The sequence below is a fragment of the Dendrobates tinctorius genome, unplaced genomic scaffold, assembly GCF_039654945.1.
Source record: "Dendrobates tinctorius isolate UK_male_01 unplaced genomic scaffold, ASM3965494v1 ptg000184l, whole genome shotgun sequence".
NCBI lineage: Eukaryota > Metazoa > Chordata > Amphibia > Anura > Dendrobatidae > Dendrobates > Dendrobates tinctorius.
The window spans coordinates 6171593-6195713 of NW_027361851.1; the positions used below are offsets into that span (position 1 = coordinate 6171593).

A 24121-nucleotide genomic window follows, 5' to 3' on the forward strand; every position below is an offset into this window, starting at 1 on the left:
TGGGCTCAGTTATATTTCTGGATTCAAATGAGGTTTATTGTACTAACAGAAAATGTGCAATCTGCATTTAAACAAAATTTGACCGGTGCAAAAGTATGGGCACCCTTATCATTTTCTTGATTTGAACACTCCTAACTACTTTTTACTGACTTCCTGAAGCACTAAATTGGTTTTGTAACCTCATTGAGCTTTGAACTTCATAGCCAGGTGTATCAAATCATGAGAAAAGGTATTTAAGGTGGCCACTTGCAAGTAGTTCTCCTATTTGATTCTCCTATGAAGAGTGGCATCATGGGCTCCTCAAAACAACTCTCAAATGATCTGAAAACAAAGATTATTCAACATAGCTTTTCAGGGGAAGGATACAAAAAGTTGTCTCAGAGATTTAACCTGTCAGTTTCCACTGTGAGGAACATAGTAAGGAAATGGAAGAACACAGGTACAGTTCTTGTTAAGCCCAGAAGTGGCAGGCCAAGAAAAATATCAGAAAGGCAGAGAAGAAGAATGGTGAGAACAGTCAAGGACAATCCACAGACCACCTCCAAAGACCGGCAGCATCATCTTGCTGCAGATGGTGTCACTGTGCATCGGTCAACAATACAGCGCACATTGCACAAGGAGAAGCTGTATGGGAGAGTAATGAGAAAGAATCCGTTTCTGCAAGCACGCCACAAACAGAGTCGCCTGAGGTATGCAAAAGCACATTTGGACAAGCCAGTTACATTTTGGAAGAAGGTCCTGTGGACTGATGAAACAAAGATTGAGTTGTTTGGTCATACAAAAAGGCGTTATGCATGCGCTGTATTGTTGACCGATGCACAGTGACACCATCTGCAGCAAGATGATGCTGCCGGTCTTTGGAGGTGGTCTGTGGATTGTCCTTGACTGTTCTCACCATTCTTCTTCTCTGCCTTTCTGATATTTTTCTTGGCCTGCCACTTCTGGGCTTAACAAGAACTGTACCTGTGTTCTTCCATTTTCTTACTATGTTCCTCACAGTGGAATCTGACAGGTTAAATCTCTGAGACAACTTTTTGTATCCTTCCCCTGAAAAGCTATGTTGAATAATCTTTGTTTTCAGATCATTTGAGAGTTGTTTTGAGGAGCCCATGATGCCACTCTTCATAGGAGAATCAAATAGGAGAACTACTTGCAAGTGGCCACTTTAAATACCTTTTCTCATGATTTGATACACCTGGCTATGAAGTTTAACGCTCAATGAGGTTACAAAACCAATTTAGTGCTTCAGGAAGTCAGTAAAAAGTAGTTAGGAGTGTTCAAATCAAGAAAATGATAAGGGTGCCCATACTTTTGCACCGGTCAAATTTTGTTTAAATGCAGATTGCACATTTTCTGTTAGTACAATAAACCTCATTTGAATCCAGAAATATAACTGAGTCCATCAGTTATTAGATATATGAAACGGAAATAGCTGTTGCAAAAAACAAAATTGTTATAAAGAAAAAAGGTTAACATTAATAGGGGTGCCCAAACTTTTACATATGACTGTACTACATACAGCATACATACTACATATATACTACATACAATACATTCATACATTCATTTAATACATATATATAGACATACAGTACATATAACATAGAGTACATACTCACCATCACTTGTCACTTTGATCCCCGAAGCCAGTGTCATCTGTAAAAAATATTAAAATAACAAACAACTGATATACTCTCTGATCCGCAGACATCCACGAGTGTCCCACGACGATCTCCTGCAGTGCATCACTGAGAGGTTACTATAGTTCACTGGTCTCACTTTATGGCAAAAGCTGCGTGGGAACTTTCTCACACAGCAATGCCAAAAGTGAGACTAGGGACTATTTTTTTACAGTGGCGGAGGAATACAGTGTGGAAGGATACCTACCTCCCATCATTGTATTCCTGGGGCCCCTAGAGAGTGTCGGCATCAGCTGGTGCTGCTGTTCTCCACGGGAGATCATCGTGTAACACTCATGGATTTCTGCCGATCAGGGAGTATATCGGTTGTTTGTTATTTTAATATTTTTTACAGATGACACTGGCTTCGGGGATCAAAGTGACAAGTGATGGTGAGTATGTACTTTATGCTATATGTACTGTATGTCTATATGTATGTATTGTATGAATGTATGAATGTATTGTATGTACTATGTATGTAGTATGTATGTATGTTGTATAAATGTAGTATATATGTAGTATGAATGTAGTATGTATGTATATTGCATGAATGTAGTATATATGAAGTATGTATGTAGTATGTATGTATGTATGTTGTATGAAGGTAGTATGTATGTAGTATGTATGTATGTTGTATGAATGTAGTATATATGTAGCATGTATGTAGTATGTATGTTTTTTGTTTTTTTTTACATTCAACACATTAGCCGGATGATGTGACTTCTACTGTCCCATCATTGGCTAATGTGTCAATCACTGTCATTGTAGCAGGCATAGCCCGATGGAACTTGTAGTCCCATCGGTCGATGCCTACACACACACACACAACCCCCGGCAGCCCGCATAGACCCCCGGCAGCCCATACAGACCCCCGGCAGGCCCACAGAGACCCCCGGCAGGCCCGCACAGACCCCCGGCAGGCCTGCACAGACCCCCGGCAGCCCGCATGGACCCCCCGGCAGGCCCGCACAGACCCCCGGCAGGCCCGCACAGACCCCCGGCAGGCCAGCACAGACCCCCGAGAGGCCCATACAGACCCCGCCCGCACACACAGACACGCACAGTGTCCGCCCACGCACCGCCCACACTCTTCCCCCCTCCCGAACTGGATGTGCAAGTAAAGAAAGGGTTTTTTTTAATTCCGATATTTCTATTCCATTAAGTTGCATGGGTTTCCGGTATCGTAATTGGAGATACCCGATCTTTTTTGGGTATTGGTCCGATTCAATCCGATCCGATATTTCCCAATATCGGAAAGTATCGCTCAACGCTATAATAAACGTCTCCCATTTTCTTTGTGTATTTTTATGTCTCATTATATCGTCCCAGTTAATTGCACCAAGATCATCTCTCATCGGTTGGAAATTTGCCTTCCTGAAGTTTAGTGTCCTTGTAACCCCTCTACTACACATCTTATTAAAGGATACATGAAAACTTATTAATTTGTGATCACTATTACCCAAGTGACCCTCAACCCTTACATTTGATATGCGGTCTGGCCTGTTGGTTAATATTAGGTCTAGCAGTGCCCCCCCTCTTGTTGGGTCCTGAACCAGTTGTGAAAGGTAATTGTCTCTCATAGTTGTCAAAAACCTATTACCCTTGCTGGAACTGCAGGTTTCGGTTTCCCAATGTATTTCAGGGTAGTTGAAGTCCCCCATAATAATGACTTCTCCTTGAGTCGCAGTTTCATCTATTTGCTTTATGAGGATATTCTCTCTTGCTTCCATTATTTTTGGAGACTTATAACAAACCTCTATCAGTAATTTATTATTTTTCCCCCCTCCCCTTATCTCTACCCACAGGGACTCTACATTTTCATTAGATTCATATATATTATCACGAAGGATGGGTTTTAAGGATGATTTTACATATAAACTCACGCCTCCCCCTCGCTTATTTGTTCGGTCATTTCTGAACAGACTATAGCCCTGTAAATTAATCGCCCAGTCATGGCTCTCGTCCAGCCATGTCTCAGATATCCCCACCATGTCGTAATTATGTTCCAACAACATTAACTCCAATTCCTCCATTTTGTTGGCGAGGCTTCGGGCATTAGTATATATGCACTTTATGTATCTCTCTGTACCTCTATTCTTTCTTAAATTATTAACTGTTCTAACCCAACCCCCATGCCACCCCCACCCCCAATTTCATCTTTTGTGCCCAGGTCTCTATCTGCACTGTCTTCCCCTCCTATAAAAGGTATACCCTCCCCCCCGTCCCTAGTTTAAACACTCCTCCAACCTTCTAGCCATTTTCTCCCCCAGCACAGCTGCACCCTCCCCATTGAGGTGCAGCCCGTCCCTAGCGTAGAACCTGTAGCCAACTGAGAAGTCGGCCCAGTTCTGCAGGAACCCAAACCCCTCCTTCCTACACCAATTCCTGAGCCACTTATTAACCTCCCTAATCTCCCGTTGCCTCTCTGGCGTGGCACGTGGTACAGGAAGTATTTCCGAAAATACCACCTTGGAGGTCCTTGCTTTAAGCTTACAGCCTAATTCCCTGAAATCATCTTTAAGAACCTTCCACCTACCTCTAACTTTGTCATTTGTACCAATGTGCACCATGACCACTGGATCCTCACCAGCCCCTCCCAGGAATCTGTCAACCTGATCAGCGATGTGATGGACTCGAGCGCCAGGTAGGCAGCACACCGTTCGATGATCCCTGTCTTTGTGACAGATTGCCCTATCTGTTCCCCTAATAATTGAGTCTCCCACTACCAGAACCTCTCTGGCCTGCCCTGCTCTCCTATTTCCCCCCTTACCGGAGCAGACACTCCTCCGGCTTTCAGAGGACATGCCCTGCTGCAGCAGTGCTACTCCTGCACTAACACTCCCCTCATCTGCCAACTTAGCAAACTTATTGGGGTGTGCCAGATCAGGACTAGCCTCCCTGGTGCTCTTCCCTCTACTCTGCCTTACAACTGTCACCCAGCTAGCTACTTCATTGTCCTGCAGCTCCAAACTAGCATCCCCCTCATCTATCCCATTGAGCGTCTGCTCTGTGAGCAGAAGACTTCTTTTCCATATTGTCTATGGATTTCAGTGTTGCCAGCTGCACATTTACATCCAGTATCTGGGCTTCCAAATGCACAACGTGCTCAGATCTCGCACAGCAGTATGCACCCTCGACCGGCTGCTGAATATTGGCTAACAAACAAGCAACTCAGGTGAACCGTTTGTTTGAGGTATTCCCAACACACAGCAGCGGTGCTGGTTCTCCCATGAGCCGAAGTGGGCAAAATGGAAGAGGTGTTCGTGGGGCACACAGCAGAAGTGGCGTTGGAGACAGGGGTTTCATGACCATGTTATGGACTGATTTCTCAAGTACCGCTCACACAAATGGTAATACTGCATCGATTGCAAGTGACAGGAGACAGCAGTTGTCAACTATGGTTACAAACTACTTCTCCTCCCACATCGATGTTCTCCCTCACAGGTCATTCCCATTTGACTATTGGGCCTGTAAACTGGACACCTGGCCTGAATTGGCACAATATGCCTTACAGGAGCTTGCTTGCCCTGCTGCTAGTTTGCTATCTGAAAGAGTCTTCAGTGCTGCTGGATCATTACTGACAGAAAAAAGGACCCGTCTGTCGACCCAAAATTTTGATGATCTAACCTTCATTAAAATGAAACATGCATGGGTTTCAAAGGATTTTGTCCCACTATCTCCTGATGACACATAGGTTGCCAGAAATTTGGCTCGCTATTGTCCTCCTCTTCCTCGGTCTTGTCAAATTTCTCCATTTGCAGCTGCTGAATGTACAGCCTACACATGAACATATGCCATTTTTTAAACCTCCCAAATTGGGCTGCCCTCCCCCCCAGGGATGGGGTCACCATCTGGCGCACCCAGGCAAGTGCCGTTGCTCTGAACAGGTGGGTGGGCCCACTCTTGGCTGACGGCACTGACACAGGGCCTCTCATAGTACAATACAGTGTCTCTGATGGTGAGGGGGCCCACTCGCCGTCAGACATACCGGCGTACTATGAAGGGCCCTGTGCCAGTACCGTCGCTCCCACTGCTTGCTCATGGCCACAGCACTTGCAAGTTGCAATACTTACCTCTCCCTGCTGCTCCGTTGAGTAGTCTGGGCAGTTAAATCTTTCACAGGGACGGCCACTACAAATTTGGTGAACTGATCGAAGATGGTTAAGATGTAGCTATGGCCTGTCCTGCTGGCCTCTACTTTCAGATGATTAATGGCTACCATTTGTAATGGATGTCAACTCACAATCGGATGCAGTGGTGCTTTATGATCAGCTTTCACAGTTTTCCTAGTCACAGACGTGTGACATTCCTGCCACCATTTTGCAATGTCTCCTCTCATGCCAATCCAATAGAATCGCCTATGGCCCGCGGCTTGTCTTTTGCACTCCAAAGTGACAAGACACATCATGATAGGCAGTGAGGACATGTCTACATCTCTCCCTGTGATCACAATTTGATGGAGATGAGTAACGGTGATGGGATCCACGCTACTGCAATACAGCAATCTTTTGTTCACAAATATCCGTTTTTGCTGTCTCTACAGACAAAGTAATTGAGGGTCAGCAACAGCTCTGCGAAATCTACCGGGAGGTTTTCCCATGATCAGTAATTCCCAAATTTCTGCAAATACTCGACTTTTCGTCTGTACTTGTATCCATCTAGTTTCCAGTAGCGGAGAGTCTGGAGTGGCTTACTGAGACTGAAATATATACGAAGATTTAAAAGTACCCCAACAATGTATACTGGTGTACGCTTCGAATACATTTCCCTTTTTTCTACTTTTTACATTCTGGTGTAATCCATACTGAGCCTGTGAGTGTCTGTGTCTAACTCCGGAAAAATAGACGGAAATTTACAATTACCCCTTGACTGGTTACACCAAGTATCTGCTGATACAGTACCTTTGTTCTAAATTTTTTATTATGGTATAATCCATACTGAGTGAGCGTGTGTGGTTTCCTCCTTCTATATATACGGAGATAAAAATTTTACCCTATACTATATACAGCTTCTATCTTGTTATACAGTACCTTTGTTCGACATTTAGTATTACGGTCAAATCCATACTGAGTGAGCGTCTGAGGGTGACTATGGGAATATCTATGTGGAGATTTAAATTGTACCCTATAATATATATACTTGCTATCTTGTTATCCAGTACCTTTTTTTTCAACATTTTGTATTATGGTCAAATCCTGACTGAGTGAGCGTCTGAGGGTGACTCCGGAAATATATACCGAGATTGCAAATTTGCCCAACACTGTGTACAGCTCTATGCTTCTGATACAGTACCTTTTTTTGCTATTTTGATTCTGGTGTAATCCATAACGAGCCTGTGAACGTCTGTCTGTTACTCCGGAAATACAGTTGGAGATTTAAGATTACACCCACACTGTATACAGCTGTATGCTTGTGATACATTACCCATTTACTGCTTTTTATATTCTTGTCTAATCCATACTGGGCCTGAGAGCGTTTGTGTCTGCCTCCTGAAATATAAACGGAGATTCAGAATGTTTAAACTATACTATATATACCTTGTATCCGGTGATATTGTACCCTTTTTCAAATTTTTATATTATTGTGTAATCCATACTGAGCCAGTGAGCGTCTGTGTATGACTCATGAAGTATATACAGAGATTTACAATTATCCCTAGACTGTATATACTGTACATACTACATACATACTACATATATACAACATTCATACAACATACATACATTCTAAATACTACATACATACCGTACTTCATATATACTACATTCATACAACATACATACTACATACATACTACATATATACTACATTCATACAGCATACATACATACTACATAATACATACATACTACATATATTCTACATTCATACAACATACATACATACATGCTACATACATACTACATATATAGTACATTCATACAACATACATATATACACACTACATACTACATACATACTACATATATACTACATTCATACAACATACATACATACTACATAATACATACATACTACATTCATACAACATACATACATACATGCTACATACATACTACATATATACTACATTCATACAACATACATGTACATACATACATACTACATACTACACACTTGCTACATACATACAACATACATACTACATACATGCTACATACATACTACATACAATACATTCATACAATGCATACATATAGACATACAGTACATATAACATAGAGTACATACTCACCATCACTTGTCACTTTGATCCCTGAAGCTAGTGTCATCTCACTGTAAAAAGTATTAAAATAACAAACAATCAATATACTCCCTGATCCGCAGAAATCCACGAGTGTCCCACGACGATCTCCTGCAGTACATCACTGAGAGGTTACTATAGTTCACTGGTTTCACTTCATGGCAAAAGCTGCGTGGGAACTTTCTCACACAGCAATGCCAAAAGTGAGACTAGGGACTATTTTTTTTACAGTGGCGGAGGAATACAGTGCGGAAGGATACCTACCTCCCTTCATTGTATTCCTGGAGCCCCTAGAGAGCGGTCGCATCAGCTGATGCTGTTCTCCATGGGAGATCGTCGTGGGACACTCGTGGATTTCTGTGGATCAGGGAGTTTATTGGTTGTTTGTTATTTTAATATTTTTTACAGATGACACTGGCTTCGGGAATCAAACTGACAAGTGATGGTGAGTATGTACTCTATGTTATATGTACTGTATGTCTATATGTATGTATTGTATGAATGTATGAATGTATTGTATGTAGTATGTAGTATGTATGTAGTATTATATTGTATGTCTGTAGCATGTTTTATGTACAGTATGTTGTATGTACGTAGTATGTATGCAGTATGTACTATGTATGTATGTTGTATGAATGTTGTATATATGTAGTATGTATGTAGTATGTATGTATGTTTTATGAATGTAGTATATATGTAGTATGTATGTATGTATGTTGTATGAATGTAGTATATATGTAGTATGTATGTAGTATGTAGTGTTATGAATGGGAAACCAAGGAGGAAAAAAAGACAACAAGCTAAGTCTCAGAAAACTAGAGAAGTTGGTAACTATGCAGATTGCAGATCCCTGATCTTACCAGCACAACTAGCAGCAGTTGTGGAGCTTAACTGCGTTGGTCCTAGACGCCTCGTCGCAACCAGAGAACTACATAAGCCTAAAGCAGGAAAAGAGGAAAACTAACTGGCCCAGAGCAGACCCCAAAGGAAAGACAGCCCCCACATGTACTGACGGTGAAACAAGATGAAAATACAAACAAAGGCAGGAAAATAGGCTGAGCAAACGATGGGGCCCGGCTAACTAAAAAGGACAAAAAAGGAAAGACACTGTCTGCAATCTGCCAAAAAAAACCTACAAAAATATTGTCCAACACTTCTGATAGCAAAATTAACCCTGAAGTCACTAGACTTCTAAACCTATATCAGCACTCTGAAATATTCTGAGACAGAGCAAAAAAGAGGCCAATCTAATAAGGGACAAAAAGCAGATTGGCAAATACTGATTAATAGGAGTGGAATTTCAGCATAGCCTCAGCAGGGGCAGGCTGATTACACAAAAAACTGAATTGACCAACAAGCGCAAGTGTGAACATTAGCAAAAAAACAAACTTAACTTGAGAAGACTGGAAGAGAGCTGAAGTCCAGGACCTGAGAAGCAGACTGAATCACCAGCACCCGGATAGGACGTCAGCTGTCTTACATCCAGTCTGATACTCCAGAGATCCAATCGTTATCTTCCTCATCAGGTGGCAGATCACTACCACTTAAACCAACCGCACTACCTCCTGTCACCACCAGAGGGAGAACGGAAGGGGAACTCTCAACTGGTGGAACAGAAAATGAGTTCATGACAGTACCCCCCCCTTGAGGAGGGGTCACCAAACCCTCATCCATGCCACCAGGCCGATCAGGATGGGCCCGGTCAAAAGCACAAACCAATTTATTGGCATGAATATTAGAGGCAGAGACCCAAGAATTATCCTCCTGGCCATAACCCTTCCATTTAACCAAATACTGGAGTCTCCATCTAACCAAACGAGAATCCAATATTTTCTCTACCTCATACTCCACATTGCCTTTAACCAATACAGGATCAGGAGGTGCCGCCACAGGAACTACTGGCTCAACAAACCTCTTCAACAGTGACTTGTGAAATACGTTATGGATTTTGAATGTAACTGGAAGAGCCAATCGAAAAGAAACAGGATTAAGAATCTCCAAAATCTTATAAGGTCCAATAAATCTGGGCTTAAATTTTGGAGATGCAACCTTCATAGGAATATTCTTAGACGACAGCCAAACCATATCACCCACTTTAAACCGGGGACCAATGGTCCTACGCCGGTTGGAAAAAACGCTGGGCCTTTTCCTGAGAGAGTGACAACTTATCCACCACTTGGTCCCATATCTGCTGCATTCTCACAACCACAGTGTCCACACCTGGGCAGGATGAAGATTCCACTTGCCCTGAAGAGAATCGAGGATGAAACCCAAAATTACAGAAAAAGGGTGACATCAGAGTGGCAGAACTAGCTCTATTGTTCAGCGCAAATTCGGCCAAGGGCAAAAATGAGACCCAATCATCTTGATCAGCAGATATAAAACATCTTAAATAAGACTCCATGGTCTGGTTTGATCTCTCAGTCTGCCCATTGGTCTGGGGATGAAACGCGAAAGAGAAGGATAACTGAATTCCCAGATAGGAACAAAAGGCTTTCCAGAATCTGGAAACAAACTGGACCCCTCTATCAGACACAATGTTCTCAGGAATCCCGTGTAACCGAACCACCTGTTGTAAAAACAAGGGCACAAACTCAGCGGAAGATGGGAACTTTGAAAGTGGTACAAGATGGACCATCTTCGAAAATCTATCACAAATCACTCAGATAACAGTCATTCTCTGAGAGACAGGAAGATCAGAAATAAAATCCATTGAGATATGGGTCCATGGCCTCTTGGGCACTGGCATCAGCAACCCACTAGAACGAGAACAGGGTTTAGACCGAGAACAAGTCCCACAGGACTGTACAAAATTCCTGACATCACGAGATAAGGCAGACCACCAAAACGACCGACTCACCAAATCTCTGGTACCAAAAATACCTGGATGACCAGCCAATGCAGAGCAATGGACTTCAGACATCACTCTCTTTCTCCACTGGTAAGGAACATACAATCTTCCCATAGGGCAACGCTCAGGTTTATCCTCCTCAAATTCCTCCACGGCGCGTCTCAAATCGGGCAAAATGGCAGAAAGAACTACCCCCTCAATTAGGATAGTAGTAGGCTCGGTCACATTAAGAGAATCAGCAAAGAAACTCCTAGAAAGGGCGTCTGCCTTAACATTCTTAGTGCCCGGAAGAAAAGAGACCACAAAATTAAAACGCGTGAAAAACAAGGCCCATCTAGCCTATCTAGGATTCAAGCGTTTGGCAGACTCCAGATAAATCAGATTCATGTGATCGGTGAGGACCACAAATTGATGTCTATCTCCCTCCAACCAATGTCTCCACTCTTCAAATGCCCATTTCATGGCCAACAATTTCCGATTCCCCACATCATAGTTGCGTTCAGATGGGGAAAACTTTCGAGAAAAGAAGGCACAGGGATTCATATTAGAAGTCACAGGGTCTTTTTGGGACAACACAGCTCCTGCACCAATCTCAGAAGCGTCCACCTCCACTTGAAATGGAAGTGAGACATCAGGTTCCCATAAAAGTGGAGCTGAAGTAAATCTCCGCTTAAGCTCCTGAAATGCTGAGACAGCCTCAGGAGACCAATTCAGCACATTAGATCCCTTCTTGGTAAAATCAGTCAGTGGTTTGACAATACTAGAAAAATTACCTATAAATTTACGATAGAAGTTAGAAAAACCCAAAAACTTCTGGAGAGCCTTCAAAGAAGTAGGCTGAACCCAATCATAAATGGCCTGTACTTTGGCCGGGTCCATTTCAATAGTCGACGGAGACAAGATAAATCCCAAAAAAGAAATCCTCTGTACACCAAAGAGGCACTTCGATCCCTTAACAAACAGGGAATTCTCCCTCAAAATCCGGAACACAGTCCGGATATGTTCCACATGGGAATCCCAATCACTAGAAAAGATCAAAATATCATCCAGATAGATGATCAAAAACTTATCCACAAAGTTTCGGAAAATATCATTCATAAAGGATTGGAAGACAGAAGGGGCATTAGAGAGCCCAAAAGGCATCACCAGATACTCAAAATGTCCCTCCGGAGTATTAAACGCCGTCTTCCATTCATCCCCGTGCTTGATGCGAATAAGATTATACGCCCCCCTGAGGTCAAGCTTAGTTAACCAGCAGGCACTCTTAACTCTGGAGAATAAATCAGACATCAGAGGTAACGGGTACTGATACTTAACCGTCATCTTTTTAAGGGAACGATAATCAATACACGGTCTTAATGAAACATCTTTCTTGGCCACAAAAACAAAACCAGCGCCTAACGGTGACGAGGATGGTCTAATATGACCCTTCTCCAACGACTCCTTAATATAAGATTGCATAGCATCATGTTCGGGTACAGATAAGTTGAAAAGTCGACCCTTGGGAAATTTACACCCAGGCATCAATTCAATTGCACAGTCATAACTCCTATGAGGAGGCAAAGACGCAGACTTACTCTCACTAAAAGCATCAGAGAAATCAGCCAGATAATCAGGAATATCATGAGACTGAGGAGAGGTGGAGAAAACAGGAGCATCCCTAAGAACACACTGACAACCCCAACTCACCACAGACACAGATTTCCAATCCAAAACTGGGTTATGAGTTTGCAACCAGGGGAACCCAAGAACAATAGTATCATGCAAATTATGCAGCACCAAAAATTTACAATTTTCATGATGGTCTGGGGCAACTCGCATTATCACCTGGGTCCAAAACTGAGGTTTATTCTCTGCCAAAGGAGTGTCATCAATACCCCTCAAAGGAATGGGCTTCTGCAGAGGCGTCATGGACAAACCACAACGTTTAGCAAAGTCCAAATCCATCAGATTCAGAGCTGCTCCTGGATCCACAAAACCCTTAGTGGAAAATGTGGACAAGGAGCAGATCAGAGTAATTGCCAAAAGGAACTTAGATTGTATACTGCCCACAGCAAATGTGTGTGCAAAACGTTTCTCTCGTTTAGGGCAGACAGAAATAGTATGAGAGGCATCTCCACAGAAAAAACACAGCTTATTAAGTCTTCTAAACTCCCGACGTTGCGCCCTAGACAAATCCCCATCACATTGCATAGGTTCAGACATTTGTTCAAAAGGTGGCAGCGCCTCCTGTGTAGTTTTACGTTCACGTAAATGCCGATCAACTTGAATGGCTAATGACATAGAGCCATCCAGACCAGAGGGAACAGGAAATCCCACCATAACATCTTTTACGGTCTCTGACAAACCTTTCCGAAAGAGAGCTGCCAATGCACTATCATTCCATGTAGTAAGGACATCCCACTTTCAGAATTTTTGACAGTACAACTCTGCAGGATCCTGACCCTGGTTTAATGCCAACAGGGTTATCTCAGCTTGATCAACGGCATTAGGTTCATCATACAACAACCCCAAGGCCTGATTCAACTGTATGTAGCAGAGCTGATCGGGTTTTGGCAGCTTCTAGTCTCCCATGGAGACTATTGAAGCATAAAAAAAGTGTTTTTAAAAAAATAAAAAATAAAAAAATGTAAAAGTTCAAATCAGCCCCTTTCGCCCCATTCAAGAAAAAAAAAATCAATCATACACATATTTGGTAAGGAATGCATACAGCAAGTCAAAGAGGGGCAGAGTGAGGGAACTGACGCAACGCTCGTCGGACAGGAGAACACATTACCATACAGCGCAGGAGCAATAAAAAGGTTTTTATGGGTGATACATGGGGAGTCAGGGGATTTCAGAAGTAGTTGTGGAATGCATAGCTGTCACTCAATTAACTGATATTTTTAGCTGGTAGGCAAAAAAAAGTGGTGACAGGTTCCCTTTATGACCACCAATACGCCTTTTAATGGCGGTAGTTAAGGGTACTTAAACCACGGCACCATTAATTAACCTCCATGGGCCCCGCCATCTTCTTCCGGTAAGAAAATGGCGGGCGCATATGCAGTGTGCCTGCCAAGATCTGTCAGCTGGCAGATTCCATTCATTTATTCAACGTACATTTTGATCACAGTGATCAAAATAAAAAAATAGTAAATAACCCCCTCCTTTATCATCCTGTTAGTTAGGGAAATATAATGAAATAAAGAAAATATATTTATTTTCATTTTTCGGTTAGGGTTAGAATTAGGGTTAGTGTTGGAATTAGGGTTAGGGTTGGAATTAGGTTTAGGGTTGGAATTAGGGTTAGGGTTGGAATTAGGGTTAGGGCTAGAATTAGAGTTAGGGTTGGGATTAGGGTTAGGGGTGTCATCTGTGTTGGGGTTAGGTTTGGAGCTAGAATTGAGAAGTTTCCACTGTTTAGGCACATCAGGGGGTGTACAAATGCGACATGACACCACCATTGATTCCAGCCAATTTTGCGTTCAAAAACTCAAATGGTGCTCCCTCCCTTCGGAGCCCAGACATGTGTCTAAACAGTGGTCCCCCCACATATGGGGTATCAGCGTACTCAGGACAAATTTCACAACAACTTTTGTGGTCCAATTTCTCCTGTTACCCTTGGGAAAATAAAAAATATCTGGCTAAAAATCATTTTTGAGGAAAAAAAAGATTTTTTATTTTCACTGCTCTGCGTTATAAACTTCTGTGAAGCACTTGGGGGTTCAAAGTGCTCACCACACATCTAGAAAAGCTCCTTAAGGGGTCTACTTTCCAAAATGGTGTCACTTGTGGGGGGTTTTCACTGTTTAGGCACATCAGGGACTCTCCAAACGCAACAAGGCATGCAATCTCAATTCCAGCCAATTCTGCATTGAAAAAGTCAAACGGCGCTCCTTCCCTTCTGAGCTCTGCCATGAGCCCAAACAGTGGTTTACCCCCATATATGGGGTATGGGCGTACTCAGAACAAATTGCACAACAACTTGGGAGGTCTAATTCCTCCTGTTACCCTTGTAAAAATAAAAATTTGGGGGCAAAAAGATAATTTTTGTGGAAAAAAATATTTTTTTTTTCACGGCTCTACATTATATACTTCTGTGAAGCACTTGGGGGTTCAAAGTGCTCACCACACATCTAGATAAGTTCCTTAAGGGGTGTAGTTTCCAAAATGGTGTCACTTGTTGGGAGTTTCTACTTTTTAGGCATAGCAGGGGCTCTCCGAACGCAACATGGTGTCTGATCTCAATTCCAGCCAATTCTGCATTGAAAAAGTCAAATGGCGCTCCTTCCATTCCAAGCCCTGCCGTGCGCCCAAACAATGGTTTACCCCCACATATGGGGTATTGTCGTATTCAGGAGAAATTGCACAACAAATTTTGTGATTCATTTTCTCTTTTTACATTTAAGAAAATAAAAAAATGTTTCTGAATTAAAATGTTTGTAAAAAAAGTTAAAGGTTATTTTTTTTCCTTCTACATTGCTTCAGTTCCTGTGGAGCACGTAAAGGGTTAATAAACTTCTTGAATATGGTTTTGAGCACCTTGTGGGGTGCAGTTTTAAGAATGGTGTCACTTTTGGGTATTTTCTATCATATAGACCCCTCAAAGTGACTTCAAATGTGATGTGGTCCCTAAAAAAATGGTTTTGCAAATTTTGTTGTAAAAATGACTGTGGTCAGAATTGTAAAAATTGGCCTGGTCATTAAGCTGCAAATTGGCTCCATCACTAAGGGATTAAAGAGGTTTTCTAGTCAAATAATATCCTCTCTTTGCAGCAACAAATGCAGCAAATGCTCTTGTGCTGAGATAATCTTATAAACGTGCCCCTGCTGTGTACTGTGTAATAGCTGTGTCTGACTGTCCAGGAACATGATCTGATCACACCACATCACCTGGGCAGGTGAGGGAGGGAAAGAGAGTATACAGACAGGACAGCAGGGGATCACAGACGCTGCTTTCTGTGAGGTAAAAATACTTCCCTACCTGTTTCTAAACATGCTTTACTTCACAGAAAGAGTCATTTGCAATGCCCTGCTGTCCTGTCTGTATACTCTCTTTTGCTTCCCCACCTGCCCAGGAGCTGCGGTAAGATCAAACCAGTTTATTTCAGTGCAGGAACATTTGCTGCCTATTTTACGGCAAAGAGAGGATGTTAAATGACTGAATGCAATTTTAAGGCTGTGTGCACACGCTGCGGATTATGTGCGGATTCATCCGCGCGGATTTTGTAAAATCCGCAGGTGAAACCGCAGGTCAAAAGACCTGCGGTTTTACCTGGGGATTGCTCTGCTGTTTTGCCCTGCGGTTTTTCATCTCCTCAATGGAGGAGATGGCAAACTGCAGGAGACTCCGCAGAAAGAATTGACATGTCAATTCTTTCTGCGGATTGAAAACCGCAGATAATCCGCGCGGAAAATTCCGCACCGTCTGCACTGCGGTTTTTGATTCCCATAGGGAATCATGGTACTGTACACCGCAGCAAAAACTGCTGCTGGTCCGCAGCGGCCAAAACCGCTGTGGAACCGCAGCAAAATCCGCAGCGTGTGCACACAGCCTTAAGGTGTTGTCAAACATTGCAGCTGTGATGTGTGTTTTATACAGTGATTGTAGTATCTCAGCATATGAACATTTTTTTACACATTCAATTGTGGAAATTATTTTAATTCTAAGACCTATTGCTTAAAGTGTACTTTGTATTTGAGTAAAATTTGAGCAAATTTAAAAAAAATCAATAAGCAAACTATTCCCACTATTATAATATGTGGAACCACGCGATCATTGATATTTATATTCTCATATAAAGCAGTATCAAACCTTTTCTTACCAGCTCTTTCTTATTTATCAACAGGAAGGTGAAAATTTAAACTTTCTCTCAAATGCTGGAGCAGAAGACATTTTGTGAATTATACAGCACTGATTTCTTGCAAACCTATCACAGATTTCCAACTGCACACAGTATTCCAGGTCAAACTGTGCTTCTACTATATATATAGAGAAAGATGGACACTTCATTAATGGAGACTCCAATACTGTTGGCAGAATGGACAGCTGCACTGATTCAACTTCAATTTTCCCCTTGGTTCTTCAACTATGGCACTTAATACGAATACAGGGATGCACAGAAAAGGGTTAAAAAAAGGTAGAGAAGAATGGAAAAAATAAAAGGAAAAACATTAATGACCTTTGCTTGCCTTGCTAACTCCCTCCTTACATGTTTAGTAGGAGAAGGTTAATAAAACCTACCAATAATTTTGATTTTTTAAAGCAATGAATTAATTGAGCTTATTTCAAACATAACAATAATTATATACTTCAGAAAGCAAACAATCCAGAGTACGTCTAGGACAGGTATGTGACCCATTAATATTTAAAGGGGTGCATTGATATGGTGCTAAGTCTACGAGTACTCTTTAATTCTTCTATGTTTATTTTGCTAGATATTGTCTCCAATAAATCTTTCCTTAGTACAGAAGTGCACAACTTGGCCTCCTATAGGCCTAGGATATGGGCCTACTTTAATAACTAAATTAGACAGAGGTTAAAAATGAGCATTTTTAGTACCCACTTTTTCATTTTTGCACCAAAATCCGTTGGATTCCCTTTGCAACCTTACATTACCTTTTTTTTTTCCTATAACGCCTCTCCTCACATTTCCGCTGTTTGGGAAGATTCTACTTCTGAGAAGAGAAATAAAATCAGATGGAAGATAAGTGTCTGATGGAAAAGGAATGCCAAATGGAGCAGTAAAAGATTAAGATTACTGGGCTGCACTAATGATCTCTAATACCTACACCATTGTCTCCATTTCAGAGATGCTCTATCCATTCCATAGCAAGCTTTCCATTATTTTTAGTATCACAAATGGTTTGCACTGAAATTGACAGGGTTCACAGATTACATCTGCAAAGGAGTTTCCAAATGTAATAATCCCTCGCAACTTTGAAAATCTTGTTTTACTATCACTTAATATGTCACAATTTGGTTCATTTCCAGAGGTTGAGATAGCTGAGTAATCAGCAGACAGACACTGTTGATGGTAGCTTATCTTCCAGATACCGAAGGATCAGGAAATGTTGAAAACCAAAAAATCCTTTTGGGGAGAGTCAAAGCTTCCCAATGCAGATTAGATAGTTGGCTGGTCCACTGGTGGGTTTGCACTGCTACAAGCTATATAAAGTTGTAATTCTGTCACCAGGACAGAAAAATGTGAGGATTTCATTAGCTTATTATGGCAGAAAATGATATAGCTACTCAATATACAATAAATAAGCTCAACTGAGGAAATGCGAATGCCACCTTGGGAATGCCTAAAGAGTAACTAAATCTTTTTTTGTAAAATCTATTACCAAATTTAAAATGAAAAGACTTCGTAATATATTTCATTACCTGATTTGACCGTCTCCTGTATAAAGTGCAATACTGCAGCACACAACTTGGGGCAACGACAGAACAGTGTGCACCATCAAAAATGTCACAGTTTTACTGCAGAGGTTAACCGCAACGCGTGACAGCAGAAGACCAAATGGTGACTTTTTAACAGGAGTAGTAGCTAAGATAATGAAACACATTCCGATTCTCCACATTTCTAAACGCAGACCAGAAAGAAATCTGAAAAACATTGTCACAGACTTCAGCTCTGCCAGATTTGTGGATGAACACATTGTCCTGTGTCAGTGACCCCAGTCATTGCACACTGTTGTTAATGCATATGTATGGTATTTCCAAAGTCAAAAAGAAGAACATTTAAAGAGCAAAGATGGACAACATAGATCAGCAGTAAAGAGAGTGCCACAAAAAACAGAACATTTTGGAGGAATGTAGTCTCTCCCTTGCTGGCAACATAGATGTTGAAACAAAAGGGTTATTCATGCTAGAATTTAACATGTTCTAGATTTTGTTTCAAGAACAGATAAAAGCTACCATAGGTGGCTCATCACAGTGAAGCACATACTGAATTGGCCAAGCCGACATGTATAATTGAGCGTATTAATGTTCAGACACCAGTTGTTTAGTGTTTTCCGGCCCTAATAAAAACACATCTTCAGTATTGCAAGCTTCTTTTTCAACAAAATGTAAGCATAGCATAGATGATGAGAGCTTACTAAATGTGTTTTATTGCTAGCCTTTCTGGAGCTTGTCTTTGAGAGATAAAACTTGTGTTTTGGCTGTATTCAGTGAAAAGTCATCAGTTTGAGGAGTGATAAGGACCCTTTTGCTATTTTGTCTACAACTCAGCACTCCAATCTAGAATGAGAAAGATAAACTGCTGCTGGGAATTGACACCAACTGTAGATGAGAGCATTGGAAAAAAAGGCTCATATCAGCCTAACCAAAGGCTCAGAAAACTGTACATTGTAGGCTTTCAGAGTTTTACTGTAGATCTCAGATACTGGATTAATAAAGAACTGAGTGAAAATGTCTGAGCAAGCTTGAGATAAGTGTCCTTACAGAGAGCAGAAATAACAATGCACCCTTCAGTAGTCAACATCTTGCATTTTCCAACAAGCATATCTTGATTTAAAGGATTGCTAAGCATAAACTTTGAAGTTTACCCCCTTAAGAAATGTATCAAACCCAGAGTTTTAATATGGCAACAACATTGTTTTTGAAAATTGTATATTGGCAACATAGACTAATTCATATAAGTTGGTACTATGGTACCCACAGAAGTACTTACCTGTACAAGGCTAAGTGTACACGTCCGTGCTGTGTGCAGATGGACTACAATGTACATACAATATGTTGCAACTATCTAAAGAACAGAATAAGAACAGTGCACAAGACATTGCATGTACCTCCAAAATATATTTACTTTTTGAGTATAGGACATAATTACAACATTATATGCCTTATTTCTATGTCTGTTTTCCTTTATACAACTCTGTCATATTTTCTAAATTCACGAAACAATCACTGACCTCAGGGAGACCAGTCAAAGAAAACACTGTGGCAGCCGGCAAAGGAGCTCAATCAGAGGAAGATCTGGCTGGTCCCGTGTTTGAGACTCTTAAATGAGGCTCCACGGACTTTATTTGCATATTTTCTAAATTGACTCCTCTAAAATTAAATCCCTACAAATTCCATATTGAAAGCCTCTTTTTCAAATAAAAATAAAATTTTGTGTACTTTATATTGAACATTCATGCAGAATACAACTGTTGACTCTAAATCAAGGGAAATCCTCTACTGATTACTGAGCAAAAAAAAAGTGCCTTAGTGTTAGAGACAACCCATAATCAAAAATACACCATCATTTTCATACATTGTCTTTTATTTCACATTATTCACTTGATACAAATGTCAAAGATGCATATTAAAATATAGTTGTCCCACCACTTGCTTTATTTAAAGCTTTAAGCCTGTTGGGCCTGGCATCAATGTGTTCTGCAGAGATTTGTGGACACTCAGCACACTGTCTACAGGAAGCAGGTTTGTGTGAAATGCGTAACCCAGTCATATTCTATAGGTCAGCTGACTGGCCCATGGAAGCTTCCTGGTGCCTTTTTTATCAGCTTTGGGTCTAGGGTCTTTTAGCACTATGGCAAGGAGCTCCATTTTCCATGAACAGAGTAAATGTTTTGCTCAATATCAATCCCAAGATGTAAGAAAATATTTTTCCAAAGTATAAATATGCTTTTCGGAAATAATATTGCACACACATTCCACAAGCTCTGATCATCTTAGATGTGTCTATTGACTTATGGGTTGCTTTTGCTGTGTTGCATGTGGCAGTAATGATACTTCCTTCACCCACTCTGAAAAACAATGGCAGCAATAAATTGTCCGAATGTAAAGTTACCACTGCAGTTTTAAAGATAGAGATTGTGAATGGGAACTCTATGTGTTTAATCAGCAATGCCAAGACAGCAACTGGATGTAAATGGAAATGCCATTGTTGTCTACCTGGCAAAAGTAGAACCCATGACCTGATGTCTGAGGGGGCCTAAGAGCCCATAAACAGCAGATGTTGGATGGTGTCCTGTCACATATGTTGCATTAGGGTCCAGAAGCTTCAAGTTATGTCTCTATTTACCGTCATCAAGTTTTCTGGGTTTTGTCATCATGGCTCATTCATCAGTTGTATTCACATATGACAAAAAAATGTCATTTATAAAAATTATTTTTAATCAGAAATAAATTTTATTTAAAAATGCAATTCTGAATAATATGTACTGAAGTGTGGATAAATATCTTCTTATTGTGGCAATGCTTGTAGGTCAGAGTCTGAAGTTCTAATGTTCTGTTATCAATAGAAACACTTTGATCACCAATATCTGCAATTTCTGTAAAACCTTGGCTGTCAATCATAATTGCGGTATTATAAACAGGAAAGTATACTGGAAACACTGGATTAATGGGAAAAATGCACTGCCATATAAAGTGCGTAATGAGTTCATTTTCTGCGTTGAACTAAATGTTCCACTGTATCCTCAATAAATATGAAGCACTCCATTCAGAAATGTATTGGCTGAAATATATGTTGGTACATACAGAGCAAACTGTTCTCCACTAGAAGGAACCTCTGATAGGATTTATGCTGCTCAAACCACGGCCAGCATGGATTGCAGCATGGCTTCACCATTGCAGACAGGTATATTATGCTTTGAAATGCTCCGGCTCATGGCCGTCTCATGCCAGCGATGGTGAAGCTGATTGAAGATCTCTGCCCATGTACATTTTGGTTAGAAACCTGTCAATCAGCTGCAGTCATGCTGGAATGAGCCAGACCGGGGAAATACTGAACAAGTCTTGTCTCTGACTATGGTTCCTTGCCGGATCATCAATGTATATTTTCTCTTAATTGCTGGAACATTTCTGAGAATGCTACACCAGGCTACTGTTACGCAGCCAGCCTGTTCTTCATGTTACCCATGGTTTGGGCAGCTTGAATCGCCTGACAGGTTCCCGTTAAAATGTAGTTTTGCATGTCTCAAGATAAATGGAGGTTACTAATTTACACATATCCAACAAAATAAAATTACCTTGAAAAGGCAATCATCTGTAATCCTTTAATTCTTTTTTTTGTATGTTCATTGATGAACGTTATTTGTTGTTTTTATGCCAAATTCTTCAAAACTAACTTTGTCCAAAAGTGCAAAATGGTTTTTGACTCTGTCTTTGACCTGTTTTGTGATTTTTTTATTGGTATCTCTCTGAAAACACTTGTGGGTAATGTAGAAGCTGACATTTTTGCCTCATTAGTGGTTGTGTCTTACACAACCCTTTACGGTGAGCTTAAATCTTTTTTTATTCTTTTTACCTGGATAAGACCCTATTGCACTTTGCATTTTTTTTCTTTATCTATGCATCTTTTTAAGGCAATTTACTGTAAATAGCAACAACAATGCAACATTGCTGCTGCAGCTTTTGAGAACTACAGTGAGAAACCAGATCACGGCTGCAATATGTGAATGCAACTTGAGCATTGGTTGCACCCCAATAGTCAAAATAGAACAGATTGATGTCAGATTATTTGTACACTTACAAAAGAAATGACCAAGTGATGGCACTATGCTGAGTTCTTAGAATAGTTATTTGGAATGTATTTTCTTAGCAGAAATTACCAAAGAGATGGCCTAATTTGTACAGCATATAAACGTAATTACCATTTAGGTAACATAAAGTCTCTAAAATATTTCTTTGTACCAAGTCATCAAGTGAGACATTGCTCTGCATGTACAAACCTGCACAGAAGTGCCAACATGCCAGGGAAAGATATATTCTCTCTGGTCCATGTTTTCATTCTTCTGTGCATCCGATCTCCCAGGTAATGTGAACAAAGACTCCATGTAGCATGAAGGCAGCTCCCACCTATGCATGTCTGTTCTGCATCAATGTAATCTCTTCTACTTACAATTTATACTTTTTATACAAAATGCATTTAATTTTTATATTTACCTTTGCACTTGTATACAATTTATGGTATGCACCAAATAAAGAAGCATTTTCTTACCATCATCTATTCAGGGTTTGATCATTCGCATTGGGTCAGAATTATTTAGGAGTTTATTAAGTAAAAAAAGAAATCAAACTTAAAAGTATATGACAAGTATCTTATTTTCTTCATAAAACTGTATGTTTTTCATATAGTAACTAGTGATGAGCGAGCACTAAAATGCTCGGGTGCTTGTTGCTTGGGTCGTGCAAATTGGAATACTCGAATTCTCGACCCTAGTAACGACCCCAATGTAAGTCTATGGGAAAACGGAGTATTTTTACAACGACCCCTCCTTCTAAAGTCTAACAACGTCTGAAAATAAACGAAACAGTGCTCAAATTACATGGGAACATCATGGGAAAGACCCCTGGAAGCATTTCTGACTCCCAGATCACAGATGTGAACAATGTTATCATAGTCTTATGCCATTTTTACAGGTGCATCAAAAACATACAAAAACGAAACCAAAATGGATTTTCCTGCAAAATATTATTATTATTATTATTATTATTATTTATATAGCACCATTTGTTCCCTGTTGCTGTACATGAGAAGGGGGTTACATACAAAGCTATCGACATCATTAACAGTAAACAAATTTACAATGACAGACTGGTACAGAGGGGAGAGGACCCTGTCATTGCGGACTTACATTCTATGTGAGGAACATCCTTTCCAGGGTAATGACTATTATATAAGGCAAAAAAATTAACCCAAAACAAAAATTTTCCTCAACCACTTGGACTATTTTCACACGTAGCATTCATTTATGAAGGAGGGACTCTGAAAGTCACAAAGTCTATTTTTAGAGGGCCAGCAGTCGGCCCTCACAATTAGAGAGCCATCAGCCGGCTATGCTTTGTTGCTCCCATTATTAAACATTGGGTCTCTTAAACTGTTCTTGTGTATGTGGCGCACCCCGCGGGGCCTGGGGGTACTCGGTACCGGGCCCGTCGACTTCCATGGGGGACGGTGTCACGGCGGCGGCGACCCGGTCCGTGGCCCAGAGGCGTCCAGTAATAAAATAGGGGAAAGTTGTGTGGTATCTATGTGGTAAAAATGAAATGAAAATAAAGTTATTAGATGGTGAAATATGTGACGCCACCTGTGGTATTCTAGTCAGAGGTGACCAGCGCTGCAGTGTTGCTTCTCTGGGATGGGCACAGCTATGATATTGTAGTCCTCCACAGGTAGAGCTGTAGTCCCAGGACAAAGATGTTAAATAAATAGTAAAAATGGCTGTAAACGTTGGGGTGCAGATAAATGAGAGAAAGACACAGAGAGGTGCAGTTTCTTTACCTTTACTGGTAATAGGTTGCAGTCCGGAGTACCACATACAGGTGATGGAATGAGTCCAGCTCGCCTGGAGGCATTAAGGGGATCCACCTTGCCAGGTGGGGATTTAGGACCTTAGTTTCTGCGCTTTGTG

At 41.0% G+C, this 24121-nt stretch overlaps 1 protein-coding gene across 1 annotated transcript in view; it reads left to right on the plus strand.

The window, feature by feature from the left end:
• The window catches only part of CXCL12 (C-X-C motif chemokine ligand 12), a 302060-nt gene extending 279348 nt beyond the window's left edge, over window positions 1-22712 (plus strand). Inside the window, exon 4 of the mRNA XM_073552082.1 lies at window positions 16603-22712. Coding sequence (XP_073408183.1) covers window positions 16603-16618 — 16 coding nt within the window. The 3' untranslated portion in view covers window positions 16619-22712. The remainder of the gene's footprint in view (window positions 1-16602) is intronic.
• The last annotated feature ends 1409 nt before the right edge of the window (window positions 22713-24121 follow it).